This window comes from Sylvia atricapilla, chromosome 1, assembly GCF_009819655.1.
Source record: "Sylvia atricapilla isolate bSylAtr1 chromosome 1, bSylAtr1.pri, whole genome shotgun sequence".
NCBI classification, from domain to species: domain Eukaryota; kingdom Metazoa; phylum Chordata; class Aves; order Passeriformes; family Sylviidae; genus Sylvia; species Sylvia atricapilla.
In genome coordinates, this window is record NC_089140.1 from 51,752,820 (window position 1) to 51,770,674 (window position 17,855).

A 17,855-nucleotide genomic window follows, 5' to 3' on the forward strand; every position below is an offset into this window, starting at 1 on the left:
GGATTTCTTCCCAATATTCAACCTAAACCTGCCCTCTTTCAGTTTGGAGCTGCTCCTCCTTGTCCTAAAACTGCGGCCCAGAGTAGCCCACCACGGAAGTTACTTAAATCACGTCGATGCCAGAGTGAATGTCAGACTAATAGGGTGGAATGAGGAGGGGTTGGTCCCATTTCCCTCCGATTTGACAGGAAACCCCCACTGACAGTCACATAATTATTAAGTTGGAAAACACCCCTGTGACAAATAGCCCACGGACCTCGCTCACGCTTTCTCCAAACGCCTCTAGTAAGAGATCTTGTCCCCCCGTCTCGTCCCAGCCCCGACCAGCGGCTCCGTGCGAGGCCCTGCGAGCCCTCCTGGGCGGCACACGGGCGGATGGACGAAGGATGATGTAGGAAGACATGCAGGGAGGGAGCGGCGCTCCTCTGCTGCCCTCTGCTGCGGGGCCCCGCGCCGCTGCGCTCCCTCCGAGGTCCCGGGAGAGCCGCCGTGCCGGGACAGCCCCGCGCAGCGAGGAGACGGGAACGGCACGGGAACCGGTGCGGGGCGATGCCTGCCCTGCCCCTGATGGACCTGCAGGGACAAAGGAGGTGGAAACATTATCGACACATTTGAGGGGTCAAAACTTGTCCCCCTGCGCTCCCAGAGCAAACTTAAATTTAGCAGCGTTGTCCATTTTATGCCTGAAGATTATTAACGCCCCTATTAAGAGTTGTGAGCGAAGAGAAACTATGTATTTAACAAGTTTTCGGATGTTACTGAAAAGATTCTGACTGAAACTTAAGCTGCACGTAGGAATGCCGCGTCATTCCGGAGTGGGAAGGGCACCGGTGGGGACAGCAGAGCCGGGATGCTGCCAGCCCTCCGGTACGGCTTTCCCTGCGCCCCATGGGCACCGGCACCCAGGCGGATGCGCGGTCACGAGCACTCGTGGCACTTTTTATTTCTCTCCGGTTTCGATGGGCTCAAAGTGATTTGAGGACTTACACTCAGAGGGAAGTGCTCGGTACAGCGCCGCGGGTGCCCCCCTAAGGCGGCTCTTCCTGGGCCCCCGAGCGCCACTGTACCGTGTCCTTGTCCCTCTCCCCGGCTCTCTCCCGCGCACAGCCACTGCCGGGGACGGCGCCGTCCCCAAGCGCAGGCTCCCATTGGCCTCCGCCGCTGCCAATCAACGTGCCCCGCCTTTACCCCCGCGCTGCCGAAATCCACCGCCGAGCAACGGATTGCGGCGGCCATCGATTCTCTCGGCTTGCCCCGCCGTCCCCGTCCCACGCACATCCCGCTGCCGCTCCTGGTACCGGCCGGGGGATGTAGCAGGACGCGTGGCCGGAGCTATCCGGACGGCATCGCCGCCGCATCTCCCGGCGCGGCTGCCTATCGCCTGCAAGAGCGGGCGCAGCCGCCGCCGCGGCCGTGTGGCTGTAGGCGTTCCTCGAGGAGACCGGGAAAGGGCACGGCTGCTCCCCGCCTGCCCGCCCGCCGCCGGGGACGCCCGGCTCTCCGTGCCTTTAGCGTGTGCCTGCCCGTCCCGCGGGGCCATGGAGCGCGCGTTCACGCCGCTGGAATGCCTGCTGCCCGCCGGTACGGTAGCTGCCGCCCCGCCGCCCGGGCAGCGCAGGGGAGCGCGGCGGGGGCGCACCCCGCCCCGGCCCTGCTCCCGCTGCGGAAACACCGCCGTGCGGCTGCCCCGCTTAGGGCTCAGGACAGCGCCTTGGTGCCGTGGTAACTCCCTCCGGAGTTACAAATTGGCGTTTAAACCCCGACCCCTTCGGGTTCCATCGGTGCTTTCCGTTTGCTGCCGCCGTTTTCTCGGCCGGGCAGAACGCTCCGGTGTCGCCTCTCTGTCCCCTATCTCCTGGCTGTCCCCTGAGGCGAGGGGTCCCCAGGTTTGGCATCCATCCCCCGTGTGCCTTTGGCTCCCTGTCTTCTGCCCGTGTGCTTTGCCCTAGAGCCATGCTTGCACCCTTCCTTGCCCTTCAGTTCTGCACAGGAAAGCTTTGAAGTTTGTATTTAGGGTTTTCTTTGGTTTGCCCAAGCTATCCAGTAGTATTGTGCTTTTGATATTAATTTTGAGACTTGAGATGTGTGCTTTATTAGTATACATCATTAACCTTATTATGTGTCTAAAGGATGGAGCACCTGTAGTAAGCACGGAGTCATCCAAGTGGCTTGTACAGGGTTTGGAATAGTCATCTCTTCTTCACTCTGTATTTGCAGTGTATAATTCAGTAGGGTCCAATTTGTTGTTCAATGACACCATTATAAACAGTAAATATTTTTATCTTTCTATAACGTGGCTTTAAGGCTGCATAAAAATCATTTTGGCATAGCAGCTGAATTCTAACTGACACTGCTTTTTTTTCTACTCTGTTCTGGCACAGACACCAGCTGCTGCACTGAGGTAAATGTTATTTATTTACTAGTAAAGTCTGTAGTTAGGGCAGAGTTTAACAATGCACACTTATAACAATTCAGTGCATTTTTACAGTGGCAGTTTAAGAGAATGTTTAAATTCATTCTACTATGATACATTTTTAAAGTCATGCTTTGCTCTGATTCTTAAAAACTTCTTCAGGATAACGTCAAAACTACTAACAAGTAAAGCTGCATTCGAGGTATTCCTGCCAGAAATGTGTACTTGACACTGTGTGTATGTGGACTTTGAGACACACTTGCACTGGGTGGAAAAGAGGGAATGAGTAGGTGAGATTTTAATGGGTGAACTTTGATTCATTGTGATGTGATGTCCTCTTGTATACAATAAGTGATTACTAAGTATGTAGTAAGGCCAAACAAAAAGCTGCCTTAAGAAGTTGATAAGAGGAGTGCAACACCTGCCCTAGGAGGACAGGTTGAGAAAACTGGGCTGTTCAGGCTGGAGAAGTTGCTGTGGGGTTGTGTGGGGACCTCATAGCAAGTGCCCAGTATCTGAAGGGGGCCTTCGGGGTGGCCAGAGAGGGATTCTCCATCTGGAACTGTAGTGATAGGATAAGGAGTAATGGGCTCAAATTCAAAGAGGGACAATTTAGGTTATAGATATTGGGAAGAAATTCTTTACTGTGGGGGTGGTAAGACACTGGAATAGGTTGCCCAGAGAGGCTGTGGATGCCCCAACCCTGACACTGTTCAAGTTCATGTTGGATAAGGCCTTGAACAGTTTGATTTGGTGGGTGGGCTCCCTATCCATGGCAGGGAAGATTGGCACTAGATAATCTTTACGGTCCATTCCAATCCGTTAACTTTTTATGATTCTATAAATTTATCCCTGTGGAAGTGCTGGCATTGCTCTTTGTATTATAAGATAGTTGCCTTTGATAGACACTGTACAATGCTAGAGCTACCAAATGTCCTCAGTTTCCAGGAGTTGTCTTTTTCTTTGGTTATGTCTGGTTGGATTTGAGGATTGGAGATACTTGTTCAGTTTGCTCATGACCCACAGCTGCCTCATGCCAGAAGCTCCAGCTGGTGGTAAAGAAGCCTGCTTCTCTGAAAGAAAAGTGTTATTTGCCTACAAATCAGTTAGTTATACAGGCTGTGCCTGTAAAATGCACAGTGGTACTTCATCAGGATCCTTGTCATTATTAGAGACATTCATTACCAGCATTACCGACTGAATTAGCCTGCTCGAAGTATTCAAGGCTGAGCAGATTTATTTGGCAATTCCACTGTTTAAGCTCTGGTATCTCACTTGGGAACTCAGAAATAAGGTTTTTGGAATTGGATAGGTAAAATGAACCTTCCAATTTCTTCTGGAGAAAGTACCTACCAGTTGTTCCATCTGTTTGCTTCCTTGGGGGTAAGTATTTAGGTGTCCAAATAGTATAAAGCTAATCAATTAAGAACATGGCACTTCTTAGAAGCTAAACATGAGCTTACAAAATAAACCTTTTTATTTTTTTAAGGCCGTTGAAGCACTATTGACCTTGCCCCTTTCCTTCAATACTAGAAATAATATGATATATAGCAATGTGTGACTGTGTTGATGGTGGGGACACTGTGAAAGATTTGTCAACTATGTTTGAAAATTATTAATTACTTTGTTTCTCTTTTTGGAATTGGAATTTCAGGGCCATGTAAGCCTTGGTAATTTTAGTCAGTGTAGTTAGAGCGAGTTCTTAGATTGTACATCTCTATCTCACCTGATTGATGTTCAGGTAATAGATATTTGAGAACTGCTGTGCTAACTAGGATGCTCAAGGACTTTGAACATTATTCAGTCAAACAGCTGGAGCACAGTTGAAAATCACCATGCTACAATCAGAACACCGTGCTGTGGACTTTAGGACTGTGTTGATTTGCTTAACATAGTTCAGAATGGGTAACAAGATAAAATTTAAAGTGTGATTGAGTCTAAATTTATGTCTTGCACACTGAAACAAATGTATTTTCATTTCCTCATGGAATGAAACTTTTAAAAAGGCTCACAGAAGGCTCCACCACAGACACCTGTACGCTGTGTGAAAGGGTCAGGCAGAAGCTTCACAGGCAAGGCTCTTGTAGAAGGCTCACAGTGATGTCACACTGCAGCTTGTGAATTAATGACAAGAGTCGCTTTGTTTATTCTGGAGCATCCTTTGATACACTTGACACTTCCCTCCTGCTGTTTATACCCTTTTCTTGCACTGTCATTGCCTCCTGCTGCTTGTCCCAGACCGTGCTGCAGGCACTTCTGCAAAGAGACAAGTGTTTCTAATTTATTATTTTAATACCATGAACTTTGGGAGCTGAGTGTGCTGTGCTTGTGACTGCTTAACAGTGAAAGTACTGTAGCATCCTCTAATAAGGTTGCCCCTGAATACCACTTGAGATTCTGAGTAGGGCAGAGTGCCAGTTTGCTAGGCTGTGTTTTCTCACAGGGAACGTTTTACATTGCCTGCCATTGCATGGCCTGGATTCTCACTCATCTCCAGATGTGATTAATGATTCCTTGCCTTCCACAGTCCCTAAAGTGTGGCTCAGTATTGGTTATATCAAGTGGAGTGATGCAGAAGGAGGATATCTTCCTCAATTTATAATCCAACAGCTCCCAATATGAGTGTCTTGCCTTGTAGAGGTGGAAGGGCTGCAAAAGAAGCAGCAAATCTTTATTATCCCTCTGCTCTTTTCTGTGCCTTGCAGAGGGTATATTGGAGCTGAGCTTTCTCTGAGTGACAGGGAGCCTGTGCTTCCAGGGAGAGGTGGTTTCCCTTCCCCACTTCTCCATGCCCCAAATCAAATACACTTCTGAACTACGCTGTGTTCAGAACTGGTGGTTAAGATTTTGTTGCTCAGAAGTGGGGCAAGGTCACCGAAGCAAGGTCATCTATATGCCATGAGAGACAGATCCACAACACACAGGACAAAGACTGCTTCAGAATTATAGAGAAAATATATAGTTATATCTTTGTGCAAAGGGACTATAAAATTTTGCATTGAATTTAAAGCAAAGAGAACAAGAGGAAGGAACAATATGCTCTGAATGCTCTTCCATCATTCTGCAAGCTTGATTGTCTCTTGCTTTACTCTGTCTTCTCCTGGAAGTGTTACTGGCTGTGAATGAGTTACCTCTGAAAGGATTTTATCACCATATTCCTTTTAAATACCTGGGGCTTGAACTTCTTCCTAAATGTTCCCTTTTATCTGGCACTAAGGATTCAGAGCTATTTTGTGGAACGGTGGCATGTTTGCCATTCAGTGAATGACCTCCAGCCTGGTACACGTGCAATGACTGTTTAAAGTCCCTTTACTAAAGCTCTACACACTATCTATAATGCATTTATCTTGCAATCTAATTCACAAAACTCTGTGATAGAAACCAAGATAGTCGTGGGGTTAGAAAATCAACCTGATGGTCTCTTAGTTCCATGTTAAAGGTGTATGGAAAAGCTATGGAGTCCCAAACTATTGGATAACTCTGCAATTTTGTAGGATTTGTGCCATAGCTGTTGGGCCAGACTAGTGAAGTTTTCAGGTGAATTGGGTCATTCAAAAGCTGTTACTGAATTCACCTAAACTGAAAAACTGAAAAAGTGTTAGCAGGTTGTCAGTTTTTTTAAGACTACTATTGGCATAATAATAAAATTAGGAAGCACTTCCATATGGCTGTTACATTTTTCTGTCTTTTTAGCTGAAGTAATTCCAAAATGCCATTTTTTTTCTGTGAATGTTGGTGACCTGCTCCTGTTCTTCATTTCATTTGAGTAGCAACACCATTCATTTAGTCTAGTTAGCTGAAAGTTATTAGTTTGTTTTTGATGTAGCTGTTAGTATTCAGCTACTCAGACCCTGCTGTGCTGGGTCAGCATTTGTTTTGTAAGCATTATTGTATAGATTGCTTACAGGTGCACTTATGAATGAAGTATTAAAGGCACCATGGCATTTAAAAGACATACTCATTGTTAACCACTTTCTTTTAGATCTTTGCTTTCACTCATGGAAAGCTTTTGGAGTTCTTTATTTTCTTTTTTTTTAATGCCGTCTATGTAGGTGTGTTTTAATGCTGTCTATGCAGGAACAGGGCAACAAGGTAGCTTTAACCATTTTAACAAGGCAATTTTAACCATTGAAGCTAATAGAAAAATGAATAGACATTTACTTACTTTACTTGTTTTTGTACACACACACACAGGGCCACCTTTTGAAATGTGTTGACTTCAGTTGCTGTGGGTGTGGATGTTGGATGTCATGTTGCGCTGTGTCAGTGCACTGATAGTTCCATGCCTTGCAGTCACAAATAGGCCATAGCTCTCTTTTGAGTGGGAATATGATGGCAAAGGGGCCTGAGGTCATCACAAAAAAAACCCACAAAAAGGAAAAAAAGAAAAAAGAAAAGAACAAACCAAAAACTAAAACAAAATCCACCTCCAAAAACCGCACAAATAAGCAGCCTAACAAAATGGCTAACAAAAAAATCTTCAAGACCCATTGAGTATAAGAGCAATAATGATGTTACTGGAATTTCTGAGACAAAAACTCACATTCATTACAACTTGCCCAGATAGTAAAGCACCTGGATAAATAGCATTCCTTTTGGAAGGGCTTGTTCTTTTCCATCAGCTGAAACTTAAAGCTAGAACATACAGTAGCTGATCTCCTGTAGTCTTTGTTTTTCTTTTTTTCTCCTGTGATTTAAGGAGATAAGGAGGTGTGAAATCTACTTGTTCCAGTCATCAGATGTTCATGTTGCTTGTATCCAATTAAATGTGTGCAGGACTACTGAAAATCATTTAAACTTGTTAGTGCTTAGAGAGCAAAATACTAATCTTAAGAAGGTACAGGAAGTCGAGGAGAGTAGTGGACTTTCAACTTCTGTTTCTTCTCTCCTGTATTCACCTGCATGTCTCTGATCAGCCCTTAAAACACTACAGCAGTTTCACAGCACGTTTAGCATTATGCTGTATCTCAAATCTGTTTGTTTACATATGTATACAAAAGCTAGTTTTGCTTTCTGGAAGTGGAAAACAGAAGATGCTTTGTTTGTTGGGTTTTTGTATCCTGTTTAAAAAGCTCATCTAAGTCTGATTTATAGAGAAATTGAATATGAAGCATAGAAATGAAGCTTTTTATTTACACAGGAGAAGACATAACAGGTAGATTTCAGATTTTTCAAGATCCAAAATAACAAATCCCTGGCATTCTTGTGGATTTGCTTTAGGTTTGGACATCCTGAGGTATTAATCAAAGCATAATCTTTGTAGAAAATAGCATCATCAAGTGTGAAACCTAAAATCAAAATTTTAAAAAAAGCAAACTAAAAAATCCCTAAGTGAAGAAGCCACCTGAAAACAAGTTAAAGGGTTAACGGCTTCTTTCATTAGTCAATTTTCATCATCTTTCACTTCTAATGAGTTGTAGGTTTGGATGTAAACTCAGGGGTTAGGACCTTTAAGAACAATACTGTTAACTTTGTACAGGAAAATTATTAGTTAGAAATGCAGCCTTTTTTTTTTTTTTCTGTGTGACATAAAAATAACCATGCTAGTCTCAAAGCACCCTTGTTGAAAAATGTGGATAAAAGGAGGGAGGAGGCTTTTCTCCCTCTGCCCTCCAATAAAACAAAAGAAAAATGCCAGATTAGCAAATAAACCAACAAACTGCAGAACCAACCCACAAACAAATAAAAATCCCAACAACCCAGTAGTAGATCTTATCCAGTACAAAATGTAGTAAATCAACAGGAGAGAACTCAGATGAATAAAACTGCTTTTTGGTACAGCATAGAACATTTCCTATCTCTGATTTCTACACAGAGAGGGGAATTTGCAATGTTTTTAACAAGGTTAATTAATCTGATCTGTAGCCAAATAATTTCAAGATGGAAAAGAACTATCAGTTGTCCCTTTTGCCAGAGTATAGCTGAAATATAACTAGTTTTTCAGATTTTTGCCTTACATTTTTCTGTAAGATATGGCTGTGGTGAGTTAGATGTGAGTTTATGGAAACAAGTTCTCCGTTCCATTCAGCTCTGACCTTAAACATGAGAAATAGGATTAACAGTGTTTGTGTAGTACTGCCTTTGCAAAATTAAAAAGAGAATTGAGAATTTCAAGTTTTACAGGCCTGTTCTGTTAGTTAAATTATATATAGAGAACACATGTAGTAGCTCTTGGAGTGCTTTAAATTAAATCTATTGCTGTGTATCTAATGGCAGTTGAAGCTGCTGGAAGGCTTTTCGTGCAATTTCCTAGCTTTGAATTTTATTTTGAATGGCAGTTGAATTTTCACAGTGCTAGTGCTGATTCTTTGTAGCTTGTGTTGATGGATTGTCTGCCAGACTTCTTCTCTGGCAGGACAGAAGCTGGAGGGATGCATGTGTTTATCAGGCCACTTGAAATAAATAGGAAGCCGGCCAGTGAATTCAGTAGGAGCAGAACCTAAAAACTTACCTATTTATTCTATAGTTGTGACTGGTGGAATGGGTTCTATTTGGGTTTATTTCTTGTTTTCTCTTACTGTAGCTCTTTTTTCTGGTCTATCCTTTACCCCAAATTATCTGGTCAACACTGATCCTGGGCAACACGTGCAATAAGTGAGTAGTTAAGAAGTATTTATATAGATCTAGTTTTTGACAAAATTGTTCGGTGTCTTTGGTGGTAAAAACTGTCAGTGTGTCTGACGGAAGGAAGTTGGCTTTACTGCAGAAGGAAAATATGTTGATGTTACAAAGCACTGGGGACTCACTAGAAAAGCTTTGACTTCCATGACAGCGTGAGTAAGGGTGTCTGTGGACTTGCTTGGTGCAGACACAGCAAAGTGTGTCAGGAAGGGTATTCTTTCTTCTTTTTCTTTTTTTTCCTCCTTTTTTTTTTTTTCCCCACGGACACAATTCACAATTATGTATTCTGTGTAAGCATACATGAAAGAAGACAACTGAGTCACCGATACACATGGGGGACTGACATACTAGAGAGCAGCTTTGCTGAGAAGGACCTGGGAGTCTTGGTGAATGACAGGTTGACTATGAGCCAGTGGTATTGTGGGGTGCATCAGGTGCATCCAGCAGGTCAAGGGAGCTGATCCTGCCCCTCTGCTCAGCCCCAGCGATGCCACATCTGTAGTGCTATGTCCAGTTCCAGGATCCACAGTACAGGAAAAACATGGAACTGCTTATCCAGTGAAAGATAATCAGGGGTCTGGAACGTCTCTTAGGAGGAGAGACTGTGAGAGCTGTGCCTGTTTCATCTGGAGAAGAAACTTAGAGGGGATCTTATTAATGCATATAAATATCTTAAAGGCAGGTGCCAAGAAAATTATGCCAGACTCTTTTCAGTGGACCCCAGCTACAGAACAAGGAGCAATGGCCATAAACTAAAACACAAGTAGTACCAGCTCAACATAAGAAAGAACTTCTATACATTGAGGGTGGCAGAAAACTGGAACAGGCTGCCTGGAGAGGTTATGGAGTCTTCCCTCTGGAGACATTCAGAATGCACCTGGATGAGTTCCTGTGTAACCTGCTCTAAGTGACCTTCCCTTGGCAGGAGGGTTGGCCTAAATTGCCTCCAGAGGTCCATTCCAACCTTAACAATTCTATGATTCAGCTTTTGTAGCAGAAGGGCACTGGTATGTGAATGAAATCCGTGTGTCAGATTTATTTACTTTTATACTTATAGCTAATTTAAGTGTGGCAAGAGAGGCACTGACCCTTAGAGGAGAGCTAAGGCTAAAGGCCTAGTTTTTCAGGATGAGTTAAAAGGTTGTTGGTTTGAAACTGCACCTGGGCAGTTGTTCAGCAGATGATGTCACTTAAATCACTCAAAGCGTTCCTGGGATTGACATGTGTCACAGAGCAGCTGTGGAAATAGCATAGTGCTCCATTTTGAGACTTTGCACTCTTGATGAGAGTTATGTGTGGGGAAATCCTGAAGGCTGAAGTGAGGTTTATACCAGGGAGTTTAACCTGTGTATCAGTAATGCTTCTAAGGCGTCAAGATCTCAGTCTGCTTTAAATGTAACCGACAGCCTCTAATACAGATACTTTGAGTCAGGCCACACTTTCATTTCTGGGAATTAGTGTTCTGCGAGCTGTAGAGAGTAAAGCACAGCCTTGTGAGTATAGCCTTTGTGTCCTCATGTGGAGCTGTTTACCTCTTCAGCTTACAGATATGTTTAATAAGCATCTAAGCAGTGTTATGCCATACTGTGAAATCCAACAGAGAAAACATGTTAGAGGGCAACTTGAGAGTCAAGCAGCTAAAGATCTGCTGCTTGGGCACTTGGAGTGCTGGAAGAAGTGGTGCAGTGTCTTAGCTGCTGCAGATGCAACAAAAATAACTCTTGGGCAATCTGTGATCACCTAATTTCATAATTAGTCAACCTGGGCACAATGGAGATGATTAAGCTCTGATATGGAAGTGTTTGTCTCCATATTGCCATTTCCTGCTACAAATGGAAAATTAGCCTTTCGAGTTTCCTGAAGAAGAGCTTGAATTATTCTTAAAAAAAACAGAGAAAGAAAGAAGAGAAGGGGACAACACTGAGGAATGTTTTTTAAGTTAATGTTTGGCTTTCTGGACTTTGCGCTGCAGTGTTCTTGAAAGGTATGGTGGCAAGACTTTGCCTCAAACTGATCTAATGACTCTACTGTCATGAGACCCTCTCTGGAGTACAATGTCCAGCTCTGATGACCCCAGAATAAAGACATGGATCTGCTGGAGGGCTACAAGGATGATCAAGGGGCTGGAACACCTCTCCTATGAAAACAGGGTGAGAGAGATGGGGTTGTTCAGCCTGGAGCAGAGAAGGATCTGGGCAGAACTTAGAGCAACCTTTAAGCCTTCCAATACATCAGGGGAGCCCTACAAGAGAGCTGGTGGGGGTCTTTTGCCAAGGACATGTAGTAGGATAAGAGGGAATGGGTTTAAAGTGAAATAGAGTGAGTTTAGATTTGGTTTGAGGAGGAAACTCTTGACTGTAATAGTGGTGAGGCCCTGGAATAAGATGCCCAGAAAAGTTGTGGATTTCCCAGCCCTGGAAGTGTTCATGGCTAGGTTGGATGGGGCTTTGAGTAACCTGGTCTCAGAGTTATCTAAGTGACCTGCTCTCCTGGTCCCCTGGAGGGTGTCCCTGCCTATTTCAGGGGGCTTGGAACTAGGTGATCCTTAAAGTCCTTCCATCCTCAACCCTTCTATTGATTCTGTGAAATAGCTTCTACTGTAGATTGGTGTTATCTTCAGTTCTGTCTTCTTGAGGTGCTGGTATGTTCCTGCTGTTATCAAGAGTGCTTTCCTATTAGCTTTGCTTTCTTTGCACAGAATCCACTGTGGAAGTGACATTTAATACTGTATGCATGGGCTTTGAGCATTTCTAATGACTTTCGTGACTACAAAGCAGAGGATTTAAATGGTCATTTTGTAGTTCTGGGAAATAAAATCACCGATACGAGATGTTCTTCCTTGAACTGATGTGTTGGTAGGGTTTTTGCTTGGGAATTCAATCTCTTAGTTCTCTCTGCCTCTGTTTTCAGTACTGGTCTTATGTACTGGTCAGTAGTAACACTGCTGCCGTATTTACCTGATCCATAATAACAGGTTTTGTCACTTGACCCTTGGAAGAATTTCTTACTTTCTTAGTCTGCTATCCTGTCATAAAATCCTAAGTTAAAATCTTCTGCCAGCTAAGCTCTTTAAGTCAATAGGAAGTTTGATCTGCTGTGTAATGTTTTTGCTGTGTTTCTGTGACCATGTTTGTCTTTTATTTGTTCTCCTCGCACCCACAGCTGCCATAGTTGTGTTGACAAAGCCCCAAGTGTACGCCCAGTTACAAGGAAAGCAGTTGCCACCTAAGAGGAGCAACAGCAAGACTAGACAAAAAAAATCCCTTCCTTTAGTGTATACAACACAAACTCCATGAGCAGGATTTTCTGACAGCAGCATGGACAGAGTGTGTTGCAACATGGACGTGCTCAGCATGTCTCACTGCAGCGGGCTGTTTCTGTGCTGATGAAGTGTGAAGAGTATGTGAAATTATCCATCAGAGTCTGGAGTCCCCTGAGAGGACAGGCAGTGATGAGAGCTGGGTTGTGGCCTTGCAGTGCCACTTGGTGGTGATGGCCATATGGTGTGGGAGAGGGGCGCTTCCAAGGGGGTCACAACAGATGTTGGATAGCATACTTGTTGCCAAAAGCCTTGTGTCAGCAAGCTCCAGTAAGGCGGTGTTAGAGCTGTTCCAGGGGTGCACTTAAGGAGGAATGCTCTTTAGGTAACATGCCGTGTTATCTGTTATTTGCAGTGGTATTTCAGTAGTTGTATTTTGTCAGGCAGACAAAGGTATTTATAAGATGCAAAGGTTGGACATGTGAGACAAACAAACTCCTACCTGAATCAGGTACTGATCTTTAACATGGGAAAGAATAACCAACCATTCGAATACTGTACCTAGAGAAACACTGATGTAGAATCTGCCTAAGTCAGTGGCAACTTGAAACAAGAATGAGTTTCAGGCTATCCTTTATCCAAAAGGCTAAACTAGTGATCCTTTCTGGTCCCTTAGGGAATAAATTTGACACACTTAGGCCTGCCTAAGGAGAGACTTCTTTTCCTTTCTCTTTAAGTAAAATGGACAGATTTGTGAGGAAGAAAGGAATGAGTATATCTGGGGATGAGTATATCTTTCAGCATGGGGTATTAAGTGGCTAGTCATGTGCAACAAAGAAGGTGTTGGAGAATAAGGAGCAGATTTCAGAGCTCTTGCGATGTGATTCAGAAATTTAGAGGGTGGTACTTCTTCCTTATGTCTTGAGTAAGTTGTGTTCTTAAAATTGAAAGAAAAAAAAAACCCACCAAAACAACCACCAAAACCCCTGTAGTATTTTGTTATTGTTCCTAGGTAGCAAGAAGACGTTACTGCAGTAAGATTTTACTACATATTGTGCTGAATTTACTGTTGGTTACCGTGAGCTATCAAAAGCTTTGAAATTCTTTCCATAGAATCTATTCTTATTTATCTATAAGTATTATAACTGTGAATCCCACAAGGAGAAAAAAAAAAAAAAAAGCTTGGATTTAGACAGTGAAAGGAATAGTTATGCTGAAGTTATATAACATTATGCACAACTATTCTGTTTCTTGTCCAGATTTACATTTCTTGAATACATTCGCTGAAATAAATAGCCAGTTTCCTTTGAAAGCAAGAGTTGGAACTGAATAAATGTAAGGCCTCAGAGTATTAATGAAGGGGCTGAACTCTAAACCAGTGCAATTATACAGCGCATATAATGTAAATTAGAACAGTAGAGAGGAAATCTAAAGTTAATACACAGGAGGAGAAAGTAATATTTTGTCAGGGTTTATAAACTTCTGGTTTTGTAATCTTACCCTTTGCTGTTAAGTCATTGTTTTTCTTTTCTCCAAGAGGCATATACATATGGAAGATGCACATCTTATGGATACAAATACTAGGTAAAAGGAATTTCGTTACTTTTCTTGAGAGAAGGAGTCATGAAAAGAGGAGAATTTAGGAAGGATATCCTGCTGTTCTATTCAGTGGAAGAACTTTTGCAGCTCAGAGTGTATCTGTACAGAATTGTCCTATTCGTAGTTTCCCCAAGAGCATTTTTAACAGTTGTTGGAAATATGCCCCAATTATATTGCAGTTGGGTAAGAAATTAATTTCAGCTATAGCAAAGATGGCTTGAGTTACATATTTGGGGAAAAAACATGTAAGTAGCAGGAGGAAGCCCCGGAATACATTAGTTGAGAAGATGTAGTCCCTGTTGCTAGGAGCCTTTCCTTTTTCAAGGGTATATGAAGAAGAATGAAGTAGAATCAGATTAGAGAACTGATTCTACGTAGGGGCAGAATGATAGACCAAATGTACAAAACTCCAATGTACAGAACTGTAGAAGATTGAGATGGGAATTTAAGAATTGTATCTGTAGAGGCGGAGGCAGTTTCCTGTGTGCATATTGGTCTCTGGAGGGAGGACAGGCCATTTCTGCACATATTCTCACTCAGGTAATCAGACTGGCTTCATCTGGGCTACTCAGACCAGCAGGATTTGTTCTTGTGGTCTGTAGTTTTCATACTGTAAATTAATGATGCTTTCTTCTGCAGTACAGTAATAATATTTCTTTTTCGCTAAATCACAGATGATGTCAAAAGTTCACAAATATGTGAAAAGAGATATGAAGAGTGAAGCTCCATAAGTTCTGAAATAGGGAGTGAAAACTGTGTGTAGCAATTGCTGAGTTTTCCAGATGATGAAATCTGCCTCTCAGATTTCGTTTATCTGTTTTCATACTCCTGATAATTGGCATTTGAATTTGTAGAGGTTTCAGAGGGATTACCTTGAAAAAAACCCTGAACATTAAAAATTCTCATATTCTATTAATTTTTACAGATGATCTTTCATGTTGATGAGAAACCTAAGTGTCTTCTATAGACTGTGATGAATTTTCTAGGAATATACTTTCTCTCGATGTCCAGAAGAGACTATAAATATTTTTTTAAAAAGCTTCTTTCAGATAATAGCTCTTAATTTTTTAAGAAAGCTCTAATTCTGTGTTTCTGAGGGTAAAAATTGTCAGGAGAATGCATCTGCAAAGAGTTTCTCTGTAATTTAATCCCCTTTATAGTGAAAGAGTTAATATATTTATTTTTCATGCATAATACTCTAGAGAAAAATTCTGCTGTCACTGTAATTTCTATGGTCATTGTCTCCAGTGAGAAAGTGTGTCTCAAATCACAGGATTCCTGTTGAGTTGAGGTACATCAGTTATGGAATGTCTGCATCATGTTTATCTGCTGCATTGGCAGATGGCTGAGGTGAATATCTACTCTCTCTTCAGCTTTAAAAATCAGAAGTGGTGGCAGCGTTGTCAAAACATGTCAGCATTTGAGGGATGGTGTGCAACAAGCCACTGGCTCCACAACACATTCTTGGCACACAAACTGTGGCTTTGAAACCAGCTATATTCTTACTGTACAGCTAGGGGGTTTGGTGGAATTCTTTTTGTTTGTTGCGATCTTTAGAAAGTTTGAGCTACTAACCTACAGCAGTTAGGGGAAGGGTATGACACTGAAATGTGTTCAGTGATACCTCACATCAAGAGATGTGTGCTTTGCTTACATTGTGATTTATGCTTAACCCTCTGTCTTTAATTTGTTTTGGTAGCCCTGGATAGGTGTGTGAAATGACAGTGCTTGGTAATTCATAACAACTGCTTCATAGAAATTAAATGGTTAGAGATCACAAGGAGGAGAGCAGGAGGTTGGGGAAGACTGTTTCCTGGACTGTTATATCTAAAGTTGCTGGATAGTCTGGAGTAGCAAAAGCTATAGCTGATTTCCCTAGGGAAGGAAATAAGGATAGTAGTAGTGCTTGTTTTTTTGCTACTCTCTCACAGTAGGCTGTGATCATAGATGGCACAGAAGGAAATGTCATAAAACTGAGGGAAGAATTGAAGCAAGATGGAGGAATAGATACAATTAATCTCTAATTATAAGATGATTTGAATTTACTTGATAGGTGGCCAAAGCCATTCTTTTTATTGAGAAAAGACAACACCCTGCCTGACGTTTTACTCTTTAGGGGTATAAAACTAGTTTTCCTGATTGTTCCTGACATCTTGTCATTCATGCTATGGGCTTCCTTAGAAGTTAGAAGCAAATCACCAATCTCTTGTGAGAGCGAAACATGAATGGAATGTGTTTAAGAATTGAAGTGTGTTCTCATTGGCTCCAAATACTAAAATGATGATGTTGGAATTCCCAAATAAGATGATGAGGAACAGTGTGAGATACCTAGTGTATGTTACAGGGGCAGACACAGTAAGCTTCTCAGAATGTAATGCAGAAAAGTCTCTATTAAGAAAGCATTTATATGCACCTAATACTTCTGAAGTTTAGAAGAGTGAACTTCTAACTAGAAGGGTAAACTTTAAATGTATTATTGCTCTATTTTTTTCACACCCTCTAGTCCTCACAGGGCATCTATGGTAGAGGAGATAGATGAGAAAATGCTGTTCCTGCCTTAAATACTTTAAAGTCTCATCTTGCAGAGGGCAGCCTCCTGTCTGAGCCCCGCACTTCATGGAGTCCACTCAATATGGAGTTACCCAGAGCCTATGCAGAGGCGCAGCTTATACAGCACTGACAGCAAAAAAACCCCAGCTAAAATAGCATAGATACTGAAGAGGTATTTTTAAGATCATTACATATATGTATTTAAATTCAAAAGAAAGCTAAAATACTCTCTGTTGTTCTATAAACCTGATAATTCATTTTAGTTTTTGACATCCTAGTGCTTTACAACATATTGTATGTGTTAGGGAGGGTTGATTCTGACACTGCAGATGTTCATTTGAGTTCATTGTTTCTCAGCAAGTACAAAGTTGTCACTTTTTCTTCATAGCCATGACATTTATTTTTTGCCTTAAATGTTAATATTGCTGGTTATTCCACTTTAATGCAGTTGTCTCTGGAGAAGGCTTTTTTGTGCTGCACAAACAGTTGCTTTTTGTCAGTTTTTTCATTTCCAATTATCATGAACCTGAAGGTACATAGGTTTCTTTCCCGAGTCTTATGCTGCATAATATTGGGAAAGCTTTTAACCTTGTTTTGTCTTAGTTCCTCATCAACAAATTGGAGGAAATTATACTTTCTGAAATACTATGTTGAAAAGTTCTGAAGTTTAGGCAATAGTAAGGGCACTTTTTTCTTTCTTTTAGTGTTCATATTGGTTGTGGGTTTCAAGATAATACTGTTTGCTTAGAACCTGAAGAACATTCCTTGAATCCTTGCAGAAAGGATGTCATCGCTGTTTCTTAGATTATAGTCTCTGCTTCTGGGAGTTAGAATGCCATCACCAAAAGCAAAGCAAATGCAGTTGAACAGATGTGGTATTAAAAAATATAGGTCCTACTAAGAAGAACTGAATTAAGGGTTCGTTCCTTTCAGAGGTAATCTGACCAATGTAGAAATGCAGCTGACTCCTGATGGGCCTCTGGCATTTCATAGCAACATTTGTGTAAACGTAGAGCAAGCTCTGCTTTTTTAGTCTCGGGGGGATTTTCCCTCACCCGAGATTTAGGTGGTTTAAAGTCCTTGGCCCTCTAAAAGCCCCGAGTTGCGTTGGTATAAAAAAGCAGAGTCTTCAAGGTTTGTTTTTAGGTTTCTCGTGTTGTTTATTATTTGGTATCTCAGAATTTTCTCTGCTCCCAGCCGAGGTCCGGACAGCAGCTGGGACACGAGGCGACCAACTCCCGATGGGATGTTCCCTAACATTTATACAGATAACTACGTGTTGGTTATTTACTGTTTTGTACCAATGCCTAGTGCCCACACTAAAAGTGCCATTTCTACTTTGACCCAATCCACTCTAACTACTTTGTGCCATCACCACCCCAAAAGATGGAGGATGAGGAAGAAGGAGAAGTA

At 42.2% G+C, this 17,855-nt stretch overlaps 1 protein-coding gene across 2 annotated transcripts in view; it reads left to right on the forward strand.

Moving 5' to 3' along the window:
• The first annotated feature begins 1,316 nt into the window (after positions 1 to 1,316).
• Positions 1,317 to 17,855, forward strand: part of TPK1 (thiamin pyrophosphokinase 1) — a 300,992-nt gene continuing 284,453 nt past the window's right edge. For both annotated transcript variants that reach the window (XM_066322592.1, XM_066322599.1), the window contains exon 1: positions 1,317 to 1,581. In XM_066322592.1, the coding sequence (XP_066178689.1) occupies positions 1,539 to 1,581 (43 nt within the window). In that variant the 5' untranslated portion in view covers positions 1,317 to 1,538. The remainder of the gene's footprint in view (positions 1,582 to 17,855) is intronic.